Below are 18884 nucleotides of genomic sequence, written 5' to 3' on the forward strand. Positions count from 1 at the left end.
CTGCTCTTCTGTGAATAGTTTGACATAATCTAGTTTTTATCAGCGGTACAGATGAAAAAACTGTTTGAAAATTCCTGAACTTACTTCAGATGTGCAGCTAAATGAACTTAAGACTTTAAAGACAAATAATTCTTTAATTTTGCCAGGTTTAATATATTGATGTGAAAAATATGCTGTCTACTTTTCAAAATGGAATAAAATTAGAGTAGAGGAAGGTACTTGGATCTTGCATTTAAAATACAAGCTTTCAAAGCCTTTGGGGATAATTGCACCAACTAGGTAAAGCAGGCCCTGCTTTGGAGATAATTTGGTTGAATTGTGTAAAGTCCTTCTAAAAATGCTGTTACAAAATTACTAGTTGACTGGTCTGTCGTGTAAAGCAAGGCCCCAAGGAAAGCTCAGTTCCACTGTGTGATGCCTTCCTTTAGACTGAGCAAGAGTGCTACAGAATCCCACTACCTCTCTCACTAGCATTCTGAAGTTTACAATTGCTATAGTTGTGAGTTTTTACAACTTTTTAAGTTGTAAGTTTTCTTGACTTGCTGCTGGTAGGCCAAACCAAGTATGAACCTGTCCTGGTGCATGTTCCAAATGGATGTCAGAATGCTGGGAATGGTGGAAGGAGAGTGGGGCACAGTAAATTAGACTCTTTTTGAGGCAGTTCCTGAAGCAGCACCCAGCTGGAAATTCCTTAGGAGATTAGTGTGGTTACTGAGTGTCACTGCTGTTCTGTAATGTAGCTGTTTAAAGGATTTTGGAAAACTTGATGTGAAATCAGAAGATAAAAGAGATGGTGAGAGAAGAAAGAGAAATGCCTAAGTGTTCTGGAGGCACAGGTATAATTTATGTCGAGAACAGTATAGTAGATGATGTACCTTCTCTTCTTAACACCCTGATTAATTCATGTGTTTCCTGTGCCTGTTCTTTATTACCATCACACTCTTGTATTATTGCTGCCCTGTTGTCTCTAAGCCCTTTTAAGACCTGGGATGATTCATTGTGTTCTCTTCAATTATTTTGGAAATATGAGCAGCATACATGACGGTATATAAATAAACTTAATAATATGGAAGATGGTTAGTTAAAGCATGTAATTTCAGAGGAGCTGCTTGACCAAGATTGGTATCTTTCTACCAGTTAGCCTATGACTACGTGACTACTGTGCATTGTGTCTAAATACAGAATAAATTATGCAGTATAAAAGTTCTATATTTTTTGTTTAATAGGTAGTTATTACAGTGAATCAGTTGTCTTTAAATTGTAAAAACTCAGGGCTGCTTATTTTCTGAGCATTTATTACTGTCTTAATTTAGGTATATAATTAAAAATTGTTGGTGTATAGTGTTTCAAGGTTTTCAGACTTTGACAGATACGGAACTAGGGCTATAGTTAGGTGTATAGTAGAAGTGTTGAAGTATTTTCCTTTCCATGTTGCATTCAAAGTCAAGAACAAGTAGGAAGCAACAGAGACTTTGTCCTGTTGCCCAGGAAAATGCAGTTTTACTGAATATGGGGAGATTCTTGTGTTTTTTCATCTCTGTACGATGATGTTTACATATATGTTTGTTTAAATTCCATTCTGTCAAAGGGCAGAAGAAAGAATTCAGGAGAATTAATGCTATCATTGAGAAGATACCAACAACAGCAAAAACATTAAATGTTTGTTTGGGTCATGGTATATTTCTAAAACCTAAATTCCTAAATACAGTTCGTTTCCTACTGCTAGACCTTGTTTATCATCATCATAGTTTCAAGTTCTGTCTTCAGTGTGAAGAAGTTCCCATTTCCTGTTCTTTGATGGTTAGATGTGTCTGAACTTGGATGGAAAAGTTTTACCTGACAATTTTTAGCTGTTTCTTTGTTACTTTTAGTTATGCATCTTTTATTCCTAGACATGCCTTCACCTTCAAATGTTCTGAAGAACACTTTTTTCAACTTTGTAACATTTCTTTATGAGATTTAAATGTTAATCATAAATATTGTATGCAAAACTGGTCAGAAAATAATAAATTATAATAAATTATTTTATTATGTCCTCACGTTGATGGCGCAATCAAGTTTTTCTCAAGTAACACATGATAAACCATTTTGTGCCAAATTCATAGCAGATTATATATTGTCTGGATGTACTTACAGGTGTTTTAGAAGCATTGGCTAGGATTTTATCATGCCTGGTACTAAGGCATTACAAATGCAGGATGGGATTCTCCTGTCATTATTTTGTGATATTTTATAATTTTTGAAGTACAAACATAAAGGTGATGACCAAACTGGTCCCTGAACTGTATGCATTCACTTACTGCGTGTGCTTTCTTTTAACCTTTGTATTTCTCCCTTCAGAATTCTCCTTTGCGTGTCTTTTCCAAAACAACTGCCTGAGGAAGCCTCAGTATTAGGGTACAGAAGACTGGTGCCACTCTGCTGTGGATTCTAAAGAATGCTCAGTTTGTTAAACATGGTACCAAGAGAGCAGAGGGTGGGGGTGCCTGCTTGGAAACAAGGTCTGTCCAGCACCTGCCACCTGTAGTGTGTTGGAACATCCTTAGTCAGGGTCATTTTTCATGAGTCATTCCCAGCTGGCAAAGGGCTGTGTAGAAATGTGATCCATGTTTTTCTACACGCAATTCCACAACTACCACGAGCGGGTAGGATGTGAGGAGTAATCACTGCAGCAGCCATTGTTTCTTTGGAATGCGTCATCTTCTGGAAGATAGATTATTCAAGTATAGGTGCAAACTACATGTTTTTAGCATACACCTCTCTGGGCTTTTCTTTTTCCCTCTTAAGGTGAATAAGTGCATCTTATTACCTGCTTTATCCTTGAAATATTCATAGTTGAGTGGAAAAGATTTAATTTGGAAATAAAAGAAAAACAATGGGAAGACATTCAATAGTATGATTTAAATATGCAAATTGACCCAAGTTCAAATTGCTATGCTTTGATTCAGATTCAAATGATATGAAGTAGCAATGTGATCATAGTAAAAACTGGTTTATCCATTTACAAAGTACTTGAAGATTTACTTTAAGATAAGAGAAGCCAATTTCCTTATGTATTGCTGTATATAATGAAATCACAGTCTTTGAATGTTTCTGTGACTCTTCCACAGTTTTGAATTAAATCATTTAGTCACAATGCCTTTTTTCTTCCCTCTCCCTTAGGATGTGAGTTGTCTGTAATTCTGCACTATATCCCACCTTCACTTATTCTGGTGTTTATGAACAGCTTACATGACTGGTATAACCCAGTGTATTTTCTGATAGAAAACATTCCTGTTTTCTTGCTTTTAGACATGAAGGCAAAGCTTAAACCTTAAAACACTAACCCTTTATGTGGTCTCTTAACTGCAAATTAGATTTCAAAAAAACCCCTTTTTCTTTAATATTTTTAACTCACAAGAACATAGTTTAAATTAATTCTGAATTCCACTGCATCCATGGACCTCAGCTGAATTTTAAGAATAAACCAAATGCTGTGATCAGCAATGGTTCTATGCTTGTGCACATGTCTGTGTTACTTTGAGCTACCACATTTCTGAGGGAGTGGCCTGTATGACATGTAGTTGGCAGTGATGAATGAACAAGTCTTGACTGAGGTTTTGAGTAAGATTGCTTATAAACTCAGGAAGTGTTCTGTAGGAGTGGCAGACAGCAATGACGCACTAAAAAGCCTTTCTTGACACAGAAAAACACGTTTCACAAGTGATGGCTATATTTTTCACTAAGAAAGCCTACTGTTAGTGTGCAAACCTTGTTTGTTTTCTGTGGGTTTTTTCCCCCCTCCCACTTGCTTAATGAAAGGGATAACGCAGTGTGCATCTAACCCAGTCTTTTGCTGATTTTGCAGTTTACCCCTAGAAAGAATGTCTGTTAAGAGCACTGTGACCCAGAATGAGTAATGACTGACACAGCCAGAGTGCTGAGAAGACTGTCACCTGTTCATTGTGTGTTTTGTTTGTTTTTTGTTTGGTTGGGGTTTTTTTTGCCATGCCCCTTCGTCCTGCTTCTCTAGTATGCTAGACATTGAATAAGGGGAGGCATGAAAACATGAATGTCTGAAGATTTTTGAGAATGAGCTTAAGAGAATTGACAGGTATTTCATTATTTCTGAACTCAAAACTCAGTCCCTTGAATCTAGATGTGTGTGTTGAAAACATCAGAGTATTTTGCCTGGAATTTTGTCTAGAAACTGTTGTGTGCTGCTTGGTTGAGTATATTGGAGTGAGCCAAGTGAAGTTCCTTGTTTGCTGTGGTCCGAACCCACATTTCAACTTTTTTTCATTCATGTTGATGTGATGGTCCTGATTTAAGCACCTTCTTGTGGCTGCGTTTGATTTGTTTATGTGGCAATAAGTTTTTCCATGTTTTGGGAGAAACACATAAAGGTGAAGGCCTTTGATAAACACCTTTATGTTTTGTCAGTGAAATAAGTGGCTCATGCTACCTGTTAATAGGGTAAATGCTACAAAAGTAGGTGTGGGAAAGGACTTTACTTAGTACATTTGTTAACCTTGTTGAACTGTCAAAAGATGGTGGGATAGACCTTCTACATATTTTTATGGGATGGGTTTTGGTGACTAAATGGCAGATGAGGGCATTGTGTTTATAGGAACAGGACTGTGCTGCTTGTACTGAAGCTCTCTATTTGATTTCTTCCATTGGAAACTTCTCCCTTCGGGGAAAAGGGAGAAGGGTCAGACTAAAGAGTTGGTTTGCTGTGTGATTAAACAATACTGTGAGTAACGCCAAGCTGAATAGTGATAGTCATATTTGGACTGATAGAAATTCTTGAATTCTACTAGAACACATGTCACTGCATTTGGTTTTGTTTTTAGAAGCTTAGGGAATGTTCTGAATAACTCCTTTTTATTTAAGAAAGCTTTGCATCTTTCTGGCCATCTCAGTTACCGTGTTCAGCTGTGTGTGGTTTTGACTGCCTTAAGATTGAAATAGGGCAGTGGAATTGCTCGATACTTCTATGGTGATTACTGTTGAGGGGTATAATTGGCAGAGTTGGTATTCATGGAACAGAAACTTCTCAGACTTTCACCAAACCCAGAGATTTACAGAGGGAAGGTGGGATCACTGCTCTTCACTTTTGTTTGGTGGTTTTTTTTCTCCTTCAGGAGTCTGTTTTTTCAGATATATAACTCTGGTGCCTCAAGATAAAAAAATGCACACATATAACTAAAGTATTTATTCATTGCTTTTTTTGCCAGATCTGTGAAGAGATATGCTGGAAAATCAAATTTCCAGTCATGCAACTGTCAGAAGAAGAATTAGGAGGCTTAGAAGTGATTTTAAGGTCTAGGGTTGTTAATATATGGTATGTAATATGTGCTGAAATATATACTCCAAAGAAATGCTTTCAGTGATACAGATTTGGAAGTACTTATATATATATAAATCCATTAGCTATCTGTGCGGTTGGGCAGCTTTATTATATAAAAAAGACCTAATAAAACAATTACTTCAGTTGCTGCTCCCAGCATACATGTTCATAAATATCCACTATGTAGAACTATTTCTCAAAATTTTCATTACAGCATTGTCATTTAAATTTGATCTAAATGTGGTTGGTAAGTTTTGTAGCTTATCTTTGAGCAGTATCGAAATAGATGGCAACTTAAGTGCAATCTTTATAAATGCGGCAAGCTTTCTTTCATGTTTTGACATATAGATCAGTGGCATTGCCACTAGAAAAATGAGAAGTAAAAGCAGTTTTGGAAAACAAAGAATAAAACCCATGCTTTCTTTCCTTTGTTGTTCTGTGTCTGTTTGGTATTTCTTTTTCCGTGGATAAATGCATAGGTGAGTAATTGTATTGAGATCCCTTAGCAGATCTTGTATGTTAGGAAGGCCCAATAACTACTACTATCCAATGGTAGATACTTGATACAGTGATACATGTGCATATGTATAATATACATATAATACATCTCAGAGTTCATCTCTGCTGCTGGATCTTTATAAAGATGTTTTCTGACTGCTGCACTTAGCTATCATGCCTTAACTATAGTAAATGCAATTATTATAAGCTGAAATTTGTTTTTAAATAGTTGAAATGCTCAATAATAGCCAGATTCCTGAAAGTCCTCAGTGTAAAGTTTGAAGGCTACATTTCTTTTGAATCATGCTAAAAACCTCTGAGAAGATAAAATCACTAAATGAGCATAAGTCATGTCAAATACTTAAACACCTGTAAAGGGGAGGAAACGGCTTGTTTGACTAGTCCACAATTTATCAATAGACGTGACAATAGATAGTGACTATAACAAGTAAGACAGGGAAAAAATAATAAAATTGAACTAGCGGCAAATGGGTTGTAGCCATCAATGTGAAGAGGTCAGGAAAATTTTGCTGATTTTAAATATGTCCCGTCTACAATTGTACTTCTGTAAAACAGTGAGGAAAATGAAGTGTAGGATAAACTCCATTAACAATGGTATTAGTGTCTATATTTTATGTGTTTAATGTCTGTTTATATCTCAGTATCTCTATGTATCAATGAGAGAAACAAGTACATTATAATTATTATATGAGAGATTACTTACATAAGACTATATTAGCATAATAATAAAAGTCTTTCGTACCTGTGTTTACAGGGAGCACTTGCTTGTCCATAAATTAAAGCATGCATTTTCAGTTCCACTCTTTTTTTGAGATGAGTTTAAAGCAGACCAGTGTTGAAATCAGTAATGAAAATGAGGCAAAATCCTCAATTTGGCAGAGTTAAGTCTGAGAAGGTGTCCAGGAACTATAAGAGAAAAGAAGAGTGAGGGTGGAGGAAATTCTTTCATAGTCTAAGAGCAAGAGGCCTTAAATTCTGAAAAACAATAGTTCTGAAATTGATACAAGGAAAATATATTTAACAGTATGTAAACATAATATCTAGAATTTTCTTCTTAGTAGATCCTGAAGTTTAAAAGCTTGTTGGGACTTAAAACCTTAAGAATTATATGAATGCCCTTCTTTCATAAGTCAGCTACTTACTTGAGAATTACAAATAGCCTCTGTAGTCTTCTGCGCTAGATTTAGTTGCACGTTCTTTGAAATGGCTTGTGCTATTCACTGTCAAGTATCTGGATGAGGCCCTCAATGACAGGGAAATTTAATTAGTCTGTAATCAACATTGCTGGACTTTGGCTTCATGCAAAAGTATTTTTATACACAGAATACTTAATTTTCGGAGAAATCATAAGACATTTAAAATATTATTTGGGGTAGTTCATAGATGGTTATGGATTATATCTTTGACTACAGGCAAAAGAAAATTGAAAATATTCAGTAAATTTCTAATTATGGTCTTGGTTGTGCTTATTGAGCAGCTGCTCTAATCATATGTCTGTATCAGATTAGGTGTAGAAATAATCATTTATGTGCTGTTTGAAGATGTTAATATGCAAGGTCTTGTGTTCCTACAGAAAACTGTTTTGTACCAATCTCTGAGATCATTGCTGTAGAAGAAACTGAACTTAACAAGAAACAACGTAACATTGGCAGATGGCAAAAAATGACAAAGCTACATGCTTTCATAGGTAAGGCAATTAACAATGCTTGTGCTAATTACTTTTGCTTAAGGTACTTCAGGGCAGACTCAAAATGAATCCTCAGATTTAGTTTTTATTTAACTGAAATTATATGTTTAAAAAAAAACGACAAAACAACCCTCCCCGAAAACCCTCCAAAACCCACCAAAATAAACCCAAGCAAAAGCCCCACAAAAACAAACAAAAGGAACCTCACTTAAAATCTTGACATTTGCACTTAAATATCCTTATTTAGGAAAATAGATCACTTCATTTATGAACATGTGCCATGTGTAGTTATTTAATGAAGTTCAAACTAATGTCTGGTGTTTCTGCTGCTGAATTACTCTACAGCAGGACACTTGCTTTCTACTACTTGACTAGAAAACCAAGAGAGGCTGAAAAAAGGAGTCCTAAATGTTTGAGTTTTTTTAAATTACCCCTAACCATCAGAATGTGTGCATGAGAAGGTTCTTTGTATTCATGACTGCATTTTTAAAACAAAGTGCCTGAAATAAATATCTGTGTAGGGAAAAAGAGTGGTGACTTCTGTCCTGCAAAGTTGAGGCAAATGTGATAGCTCCCATGCCAAAATTATAAATTGTGGAGTATTTTCCTCACATTTAGTCCTTCAGTAAGAGTGACTGAAGATACTGTAGATAAGTATACTTGTCTCACCGGCCTAGTTCTTAAAGCACAAGAAAACCCTAAATTTTTTTTTCTCAAATTTCAACTTTATGAAATTAAATTCATTCTGTTGGTTACATGAGGTCTTATATCAGTCTGGCTTATCTTCTTAAGCTTGTGGCATTTTATATTATGTAGATATGGCAGACTTTAAGACAGGTAAAATATTATATAAGCTCAGTGAACTTTCCTACAAGTATGTCTATAATAAGTTTTTGAAAAATTGCTAGTATTCTGTTTAAAAAGAATTCAATGTTTGTGTATCTGCTATAAGGTAATGACCTCAGCAGGTATTTTCATTTATGTTTTCATTTGGACTTTTTACGAATGTCCTGTTCACATTCTGAATGCTTCTGTCATTTGCATAAACGTGCAGTGGAGGTTAATTGCCATTTTCCAAAGGTTGATAATTTGGTGATCTTTCTGAAATGCATTTGTCATTTCATAGAACTGTCTCATTATGCCTCTTCATTTTTTTCCCTTTTCTTTATTTAAATATTTATTTAGTGTATTATGTGAAGAAAGCCCGAAATCACCGCTGGCGGTGCAGTGATGTGACTTTTTGGTGTGTTGATGAGCACTTATGTAATCAGTGGATACAAGCGCTGAAAGAATTACTTGAAATGCAGAGTAAGTTTGAATAAACTGTGAACATTTGCACCATCATTTTTGCAGGCTTGTACATCAATCAATCAATCAATCAAATTTTGATATTACTCCTTTTTTGAACTCTTAAGAGCAACTTATGTTCAAAAATGGAGGGAGTTGAGAGTTGGAAGTGGCTCCTTATCACTACTTCTGTATTTTGCATATTCACTAGGTTGTACTGAGTGTTTGATAGGACTATAAGTGTCATAATTTTTGCCCAGATATAAATTATTTTCACAGAATAAGAACACATTACAAGCTTAGCAGAGTCTTTAAATGACTAATTTTGGAGGAAGTAAAGGGCAGGTGTAAACTCAGGAATTTGAGATACTTTATAGAGATTTGAGGACAAGGATTGTAGCAGTTGTAAGATCTATAGGTGGCTTTTTGTGTGTTTCACCTTTCCAGACCCTCTCTCATCAACAAAATGTGCCTTATGTAGTAAGAGCTTCATTAATAATTTCTGAGACTCTTGGACATCTACTTCTTGAATGTTAAAAGTAGTTTTGCAGGAATTATTCCTGAAAGAAATACCTTGTCAGTGAGTGGCAAGAGCAGAGAAACTTCATGATAGAAGAGAGGTCAAGGATGACCATACCACAGGCAGTGCCCTCACTTCCCACAGTGCAGTCCCACTGCATCTGCATCTGAGCAGGGTGGGCAGAAGAGGGATGGGGATAAAAGCAGATCTGATTTACAGCCCTGGTGATTGAGTCCATCCAGGGAGGCCAGAACAGCTGGAGCTGGAGTCAGGACTGGAGATGAGCGACCTACAGCATAGATCTGTAGTCCATCTGTGATGCAGAGTTGGAGAAGGGATTGTATGCAAGTACACCTACAATGTGACTCAAGCAAGTACTTCAGGCTCACAGAGTAAAAATGGTTCTTTAACAAAACCCATTCTGAACAAGCAATGGGAATATGCTTCTTCATGTTTTTGTTCTGTGTATGTAACACAAGGTCTTTTTCAAAAAATGAGGTTTGTGCATCCATTCAGTACGGGAGAATGGGGCCTGAGCAGTCCACTCTGTTTGAGTGCAATTGTTACTTTACTTGGTAACAAACTATTTTAGAAAGGGTGAATAGTTCTTTTGAGCGTGTGGCAGATTTAAACGATTCGAACAGTCAGTGTTGGGGGGATTTGTTCTATAAGTGTGCTGATCTAATAACTCTGATATTCTTTCCTTTTAAAATTATAATTTAGAATGCCATCTGAGGAAGTATGATTGTTAGAAGACTTTCTCTGTTCCATGAAAAAAAAGGAAGATTCTCTAGGTGCAGCAAGCATTACTGTTTTCCATAACTGTTAATACAGAGGTCTGATAATTGTTTTCATAGCCACTACCAGTGTAAATCCATAACTATTTGGACAAAGTTAAGATAATAATATCAAAGGTGTTTTGGGGGGTAGTGGGCAAGGGGTTACTCTGTAGGTAACCCCATGCTGTGCAGCATGTAATTTTGTGAGGTGCTCTTATGGTGACTTGATCACAGAAAGGAACATTTTAACTGTGTTCTTAAAGCAAGAAGATATTTTAAATAAATCAAGGTAAAAATGTTTCTATGTATACTTTGCTTACAAGTGCCTTTGCTATTGCTGTCCTTCTAGCCTTATATCCTGTGACACCAATGTACTTAGTATTGCTAATGTAGTGGGGAGGTACTCAAAGAATGACATTTGTGAGATATGGAGTCAGAAGAAATTATTCTGAATTTCACTTGCCATCTTACTAACAATTTGTTTAATACTGTCAGTATAATAGAGAGATGAAGCAGGCTTTTATAGCTGTTTGCTAAAGAATTGTAAGAGTTAATAAAGAGTTCTAAGTCTCTTATGCTGTGATCAGTTCGATGTTAATAGGTTTGGTTTTGTATGTCTTGTTGAATTTTTGTTTTGTGTACAAAAGGAGTAGTATAGTATAATACCTTTCCTTACTGCAGAGTCTAGACCAAAGCAGTTGCTTGTGTACATTAATCCCTATGGAGGAAAAAGACAAGGGAAGAGGATTTATGAACAGAAAGTTGCTCCTCTCTTCAATCTGGCTTCGATATCCACTGATGTTGTTGGTGAGTAATGAATATTTTAGTTTCTTAATAAACACAGTATGAACCCTTTAAAACATCCTCCAGTAGCTAAAGTTCTTTCTGTTAGCTTTTCTTATTAAGGAAATGAAACAAAGTGGTAGAGAATGTTTTCTAATTAAAGTGTGGGTAGCCAAATAAATGGCAACCTTATATCAACTTTCTGCTTACTAAACTAAAAGTTCTGGTGCTTCTGAGCTATTTGACCTCTTAATTTAAAAAACACTGCCTTTCTTCTCCTTTTCAGTTTTACCGTTAAAGACCAGTTGTTAATTTGCACATTTTTAGTATTTTTTCTGTATGTACTGCAGTGTGTATCTCTTTCAATTTTTTCCCTGTCAAAATCCTTTGAAACACATCTTAAGGACAGGCTGTTTTATATTCACATTGTTAACAGAACTATGGTTATTATTTAATTATTTTTTACAATTGTATATTCTAAATTATTTTACAATAGTATTTTTAATAATAAATTTTAATTTGTTTATTTGTCCACAGTAACTGAACATGCTAACCATGCTAAGGACAATTTATTTGAAGTTAATATTTATAAATATGATGGGTAAGTAACTTCACTTGCCTTTTTTATTTCTTTTCAATCTGATATATTATGTAATTTGCCTGTTCTTGTCTCTAATTTAAAATGGTCGCCTTCATTGCTGATAGATTTATTCCATCAACTGAAAGTCCTGGGGCATGTTCCTTTCTATAGGAGCTCCTGATTTACAAGTATCAAAAGAAGACTATGCTGTTGCAGTAAACATGTTCAACACAAAATATTCAAGTGTAGTATAACAATGTTGGCATGAGATTTGTGTTCAAAAGATGAATGTAAGATTAATTCTGCTTAGTTGAGCATTCTTTGAAAGCTCAGAAGCTATCCTGAAATGTTTCGTGATCTTGACATACACATGAGTTCAGAACACCGCACCAGTGGCATTCAACCTGTGTATAAAAAACGTGGACTGTTAGAAATATTTCGGGTAGCTCCTCTTGCGGTGTGTGGCTGTTCAACAATGGCTGCATCACTTGGCTTTATTTGCATTTGTTCTGTTGTGGAGTTAATTTTTAAAAGGACTTGACTGAATGGTGATATTGCATTGCATTATTAAATCTGCTGTAAAAGCAGAATATTTTAATAAATGAGCTAGTCATTTCAGTTTTCAGTTCATAACATCAAATAAGTTGTATGTGTGGAAAATCATGAAAATGTATGCAGAGCCTGTGTAACTAAACTCTCATAACTACAGTACTTGAAAATAGTCTCTTATACCTGTTGACAGGTACTTTTAAACTGGTAAGTTACAAAAATAAAACACATTCTGTCTTTTCAGAGTAGTTTTGCTAGGGGAGCAGATCTATATACATTATATATATCTAATAAGGGCATGATGTTGAGTTCCCAGACTTTACCTACTTTAAAATAAATTGACTTTAAATAAGCACTTTTGTCCATACTGGGATTTTTCTTAATTTTTCAGAGGTGCAAGGAAGGTGGACGTTGATGCTTTAAAAGCCTACTTAGTTAAGGTTTTTCCTTTTCATTTGACTTGTGATTTAGCATAAGTGTGCTGATGGTTACTGAAATTCCAATACAGAGCAGAAGGGGGGAGGAATGAGCCCATATCTACTCCTTGCAAATTGTTTCTTAAAACAATTGGTAGTGAACCAATTGTAGTAGTATCTGAAGGGGTTTGGGCAGATTCAAGGGTTTGTATTGTAGAATTTTAAAATTTATTTTCTTTGATAGGGTTTTTTTGTTTTCTTTCTCTAGCATGCCAAGATAAACTAATAGGTCAAAGAACTGCATCTTTTTAGAATCTTATGATTCTTTTATTCTAAGGCTGAGCCTGAATGGCAGTTTATTCCCAGGCTTGGCCTGTCATTCCAAGCCTGATTTTTGTCTGTCATGTGCAAGTTTTTTTCTGTGGTCAACAGTGATGTTAGGAAGGAGATCTTATACTAAAACTACTTGTTAAATAACAGTTCACATGGTCATCTGGAAGATGTAAAAAACCAGTTGAACCACTTAAATGTGTGTGTTTCTTCAAGTTTAGATGACTTTTCTCACATGCAGGAAAAGGTTCTTTGTATTCCTACATCTAATTGTTGTTCAACTGTCCTCTTAGATGGGTTCTGATAAGTGGCATTCCCTTTGTTCAGTGAGGAATTTCTTCATTTAATCTCCAGATTCCCTATTTGGCAAAGCCATAGATGGAATTTTACACCTAAATACGGGGTTCTTAATGATAATCACTGCTTTTCAAATGTTTTTACTTGTGGCAGCTTATTTAAACCTCTCGTGTTTCCCGTTCTTCCTAGTTTGCCTTATAAGAATTTCTTATGGTGAGTGTACTAACCTAATAGCTCTGTGACAGAACTGCTGCTCTTTAAGCACAGTTACTTAAAATATTCATTTGGTTACAATATAGCAGGGGTTTGTACATCATTGTGCAGAACAATTAGAGGATACTGTAATACTGTGCAAGTGATAGCCATGTCTAGAATGAGTCACAGGTATCACTGTGGTTCTTTATCCATATGCCAGTTGCACAAGCCTTTGTAGAACTGTTTCTGGTTGGGGTTTTTTCCTGTTTTTTGAATTAGTTCACAGAATGGCTGAGATTAGAAGGGACCATAGTTATTTTAAAACTGATTTGTCTTGTGGACTAGTTCTCCTGAAGTCCTCTAGCATATATCATGTTACCATATCTCTAAAAAGTGAAATGCTAGTCTACTAGTAAAATAAAAACAAAAACTAAGAATCACTCTGAGATCTCTCTTTCAAACTTTTTTCACTAAGAGCCTGCACACATCAGCTCGCACGTGTGTGACTTGTGCGTTGGTCATCTGATGTTTGCAATGAATTTGGTCATGCTGTTATTGCATATGTGAAATTCTTTATCAGTATTCACCCTTGATAGATACAGACGTTCATATAATTGTCACCTCTGAGCCTGGATATACTATTTGTTCTAGAAGGTCATCACAGGGCTGAAGCACCTCTGCTATGAAGACAAGTTGAGAGGGCTGGGGTTGTTCAGGCTGGAGAAGAGAAGGCTTTGGGGAGACCTCAGAGCACTTTCCAGTACCTGTATAGGGCTTACAAGAAGGCTGGAGAGGTACATTTCATGGGGCCATATAGTGATAGGACAAAGGATACTGGTTTTAAACTGAAGGAGGGTAGGTTTAGATTAGGCATGAGGAAGAAATTGTTTACTATGAGGGTGGTGAGACACTGGAACAGGTTGCTCAGGGAAGCTGTGGATGCTCCATTCCTGAAAGTGTTCAGGAGCAGGTTGGATGGGGCTTTGAGCAAACCATATACTATGCTCCATTCCTGGAAGTGTTCAGGAGCAGGTTGGATGGGGCTTTGAGCAAACCATATACTGAGAGAATATTGACCTTGAGCTGACCTGGACATTTTTGTCCACTTAACCTCTACTTCGAGTCTCCAGAGGAAGATAAGACAATCTAAAGGTAAGGAATAATGTAGCTAAGCTATTGGAAGAGAAAAAGTTATAAAAATGGAAAACAAATAACCTTCTCTCCCAGTCTCCTAGGTCTTGGCTTGGAGTTAGCATATGTTTTTAAGATTGTCCTCTCCTTTCTTGAAAACAAATGACAGATTTTTTTCAAGTTTTCCTTCTGGTGAACATACAATAATAACTGAATTTCAATCATCTATACTTAAAAATTTGATAAATTAACTTGTCCTATGAAATAAATGCTCATTCTGCAATATCTGTTGCTGACAATGTGAAAAAGAGTATTAGTTTATGAGCTGGAAATCATTGCTGTAGATAACAGTAAACATTTCTAAACTTCTATACCAGGGACTGCATATATAACTGGGTTTCTCATGTGTTCCTTAAAAGTGTACTTGAATTAGTTTTCCAGTTAAAGAATGTATATGCTTTTAGAGTTCAGCGTGTGCATTTGATTATGGTTCATAAAATGTATAGTGCTGTAAAATAGTCTTTTACTTCCTAGTATTTGCTTGGCTGTGGACTCTCTGCTGAGCTTTAACATATTGAGGATCTGTATATCTGCTGCACCAGCTCTGACTCAAATTAAATTAGCAAAACGAAGTGTTGCATCTGGTAACATTTAGAACTCTGTTTCATTATGAATGGTTATGTAGATATACATGACTTCTGTCTGTTTGATGGGCTCTCAGCATGTTCAAAAGAGCATGCAGGCATGCACTTCTGTTTTTTGACTTTCTTATAAGGTATATCCCTATTAAATTGTGTAAAATACACTTTTGCCCAAAGTGGCAAATATTAACTTTCCTTTTCAGTAAAGGTACCCTATTTCTATTTTGTGTACTTAGAAAGCTGTATGTACAGTCCTGTTCAGTGTTTTATTTGTATAGTGAATTTTCACTGATACTCGTCTGTCTGCACACAGCAGTAGAGGATAAAGGTTTTTGTAGGTTGCATTCCCACATTTTTTCCTAACGTTACAGATATGTCTAAGTGTATTTGCAGTTGTGTAGCTTGAATTTTTTTTTCTGCTTTTTGTTAATTGCCAGTTGACTGTGGGCTACTATATTCTGTAAAAGTGGAGGAGGAGAATAAAACAACTAGTTTTGATGTGCCCAGTGCATGCCCTAAGTAGAACACTTGCTGTGTTGTTTATTGACTGTTAGTGCGCATTCTAATTTGTGTTTCCTGGCAGTGTTGTTTGTGTTGGTGGGGACGGCATGTTCAGTGAAGTGATGCATGGTCTCATTGGAAGAATTCAGAAGGACTCTGGCATAGACCAAAATAATCCCAAAGCATCGTTAGTCCAGTGCAATATAAGGATTGGCATAATTCCTGCTGGTAAGAAAGGGTTAACTTTCAGTTTAATTTTTTTCATTTCATTCTTGAAATTTTTTCTTATTCATAACTTCTTGAATTTAGGCCTAAGTGTAAGATCTGAGCAATGATATTCCATAAAGGCACCTAACTAAAGCTATTTGTATCCAGATACAATTACTGATCACATGCAATTTTATTTAGGAAGAGTATTTTGTCAAGGAACTCAAATCCTAATGTGTAACTTCAAAATTTACTTACTGCTTCTTTTCTTGTGGCTTGCTGTGTGTCAATATAGATAAGATGTTGACAGTAATGTTCTTCTGAACACAATAATGAGTGGAATTTACCGAACAGAAATTTACCTGATAAATATTTTTCCTGTTTCAAATGCTCTCCAAATTTAGTTAGAATTGTAGTGAGATCCTCCCATTGGTCTGGCTAACTCCAAACAAATGCTAGGATTTCTTCTCTTTTTTTATCTCCATTTACTATCGAGCAAGCATGGGGCAACTACAGCTGAGGAACAGTTCTTTTTCCAGATCAAGTTGCAGTTTCTGCCCCTTTTTAGAGGTGCTATACTTTCACAGTTCTCAATGTCAGCCACTTTTTCAGGCAGTCCTGATTATTGCCATTTGAGAGAACTCAGCTTTCAAATTGAGGTCTTTAGTGATTTTATTATTGTTATTTCTATTGACAGTGAAGGTGCTCTTCGGATTAGTCTTGCTGTTTTAAATCTAGTGTCCCAGGTGGTAACCTCACCTTGCCCATTTGGTCCTCAAAGGTTCCTTCAAAAGGGGAACTTCCACGATGACTCTCTTCTGGAGCTCAATTAAGTGTTGCAACTCTTTAACAACTCTTTAACTGTATTTTTGAGATCTCCATAGAGAGACAAATGGACAGTTCTGTCTTTTCTGTGCTGTTCTCTTTTTCTTGTCTGATGATTGAGCTTTCAAGTAAGAACTGGGATATGAGATAAACATCATGAGCTTCTGATGAGAATTAAAATAAAGGCTTCTGAGAAAATTTACCACAGGTTGTAAAAATATACCAAATGAAGTAGTATGGTTATACCCTCAGGCTTTAGGTGACTAATTTTATACCCCTTACATCTTTGTGAAGACTGTATCCAAACCGAAATGATCTGAGTTGTTGCTTGGAAGAAGCTTAACCTTTTCTGCTTGCAGTACAGTAAATGTTTAAATATCTAAAAGTTGCAATGTGAATATCCCCATTTAGTTTTTTACTCTCCTTGTTAACTAGCACAGTAAGGGTTCTATATAACAGAATTACTGTATATAAGTATATTCTGATTTTATTTGTTAAAACTTTATATTAAAGGCAGTTTGTGTAACAAAATTCACAATAATAGAATCTGAAGTGTTCTTCTCTTCCTTTTCCTTATTTGGGCAAATTTCTTGATCTGAAGGGTTTTTGCTAACATGATTAGTTTCAGAAGATTTTGTCTACTGATAATACTTGACCATAAGAAGATACAATTGAAAAAACACATCCTCAATATTAATAGCTATTTTTCTGTCCTTAGAAAAGACTAACCTTGCTTTTTCAACAATTTCTTAATACATTTTTCTATTTGCACTCAAAAAGTATGATCTTCACCGATATTTTAATTTTGCTAGCATGTATCAAGTCACTTTCTTCTCTTACATATTTTAATGTTTTGTTGTATTTTGTCCATTGTATCCTTTTGTTATTTGAATACATACTGTATGTTCTATTCCTTGAACTAACATGAGATACAGTGTTGTAATCAGTACTATAATTCAAATATTTTCTCCAAGTCATTATTCAGATCTCTCAAAAATTATTTATGATGGTGTATAAGGAAGCTGGCCTTAGAGTTCTATTAAGCTGTTTTTTGGAAGAGGATAATATATATCTTGACTTTCATGTATATGTTTAAAATGATCCATTACTATATATATGGGAAAGTGTTTATTTACTGAAAAAGGTAGTCAAATCACTGAACAAATCTTAACTATTTCTAGTCATTACAGAGACCTGAAACTGAGTATGAAATAACCAAGCCCACTGTGAAGGCAGCCAGAGTTAGTTTTTTGTTTTGGTGTCGTTTTTTTCCAGCCCTTGGTAAAGTTGTTCTCTGTTCATCTTTGCTTTGATATAAAGGAGTTCTAGCCATCTATTGACCACAACAGTTCCCTTAGGTCCATCACAAGTACAAGAAGTCTGTTCCAAAAATAACTGAATTCTTAAAAAGACTTCTTTTTTTTAAACTAAACTGACAGTCCTGAAATACAGCAAGCCAAAAGTAATAAGGAAATATAAATCATCCATCTAGAAAAACTTCATCCATTATGTTCTTTCCAGTTCTTTATAACCAACCTTTATTTAAAAATCCTAAGAGCTCATTAATAGATATTGAAAACAAATGCTATCTATAGTTTAGAGATTAAGATCTAAAGCTCTGTGTGTCTACTGATACATGGAGATAGTTTACTCAGTGGTGACAGGAGCCTGGGGTAAGGTGACACTGGATCAGTGGTTTTGCCTTTTTTTGTCATTTAGTTCCTGATGTCAAGCTGTGTTAAGAGAAACATGGCAGGTTGTGGTTTGTGGTTGTGATTAAACAATTTCTGTATTCAAACAGACACTCAATTCAGCAGACCTAATCTGTGCTCACTGGCTGTCAATTTAACTGTACAAAGGTTTGAAATTGCAAATTAAAGAGGTTTAATACTAGAACACTTTTATCTATGTGACTGGGTTTGAGTTATTAGCTTTATTTCGCATCAGGATTTAATTGTACAGGTTCTTTTTTTTTAAATGTTGAATGCTGCTTGTATATCATCATTCTAACTTCCTGGAGCAAGTCTCTGCTTGGCTCCATTTTTTTCTTGAACAGTTGTGTGTGTTTCCAGTGTGTCCTCTGGTTGAGAAATACCATGATTTCTTAGGCTTTATGAAACATTTTTATGAAATCACTTGTGTTTTTGTTGACATGAATAAAAGGCTTCTTCTCAAATGGCAGTTTTAACTTCTGAATAATTTCTCCTAGTTGCAGCCATTCTTCAAATCTGCCAGTGTAAATTGACTGCCATTGTAAACAGATTTGCTGTTAAGAGTACTTAGAGGTTGTAGCACACCTATAAAA

The 18884-nt window shown here is 35.5% G+C and overlaps 1 protein-coding gene across 1 annotated transcript in view; it reads left to right on the plus strand.

Annotated features, from left to right (window-relative positions):
- The window catches only part of CERK (ceramide kinase), a 43464-nt gene that overhangs the window by 1665 nt on the left and 22915 nt on the right, over positions 1-18884 (plus strand). Inside the window, exons 2-6 of the mRNA XM_071552575.1 lie at positions 7425-7538; positions 8724-8846; positions 10806-10931; positions 11445-11508; positions 15630-15775. Coding sequence (XP_071408676.1) covers positions 7425-7538; positions 8724-8846; positions 10806-10931; positions 11445-11508; positions 15630-15775 — 573 coding nt within the window. The remainder of the gene's footprint in view (positions 1-7424; positions 7539-8723; positions 8847-10805; positions 10932-11444; positions 11509-15629; positions 15776-18884) is intronic.

The sequence above is a fragment of the Pithys albifrons genome, chromosome 3, assembly GCF_047495875.1.
Source record: "Pithys albifrons albifrons isolate INPA30051 chromosome 3, PitAlb_v1, whole genome shotgun sequence".
Classification (NCBI taxonomy): domain Eukaryota; kingdom Metazoa; phylum Chordata; class Aves; order Passeriformes; family Thamnophilidae; genus Pithys; species Pithys albifrons.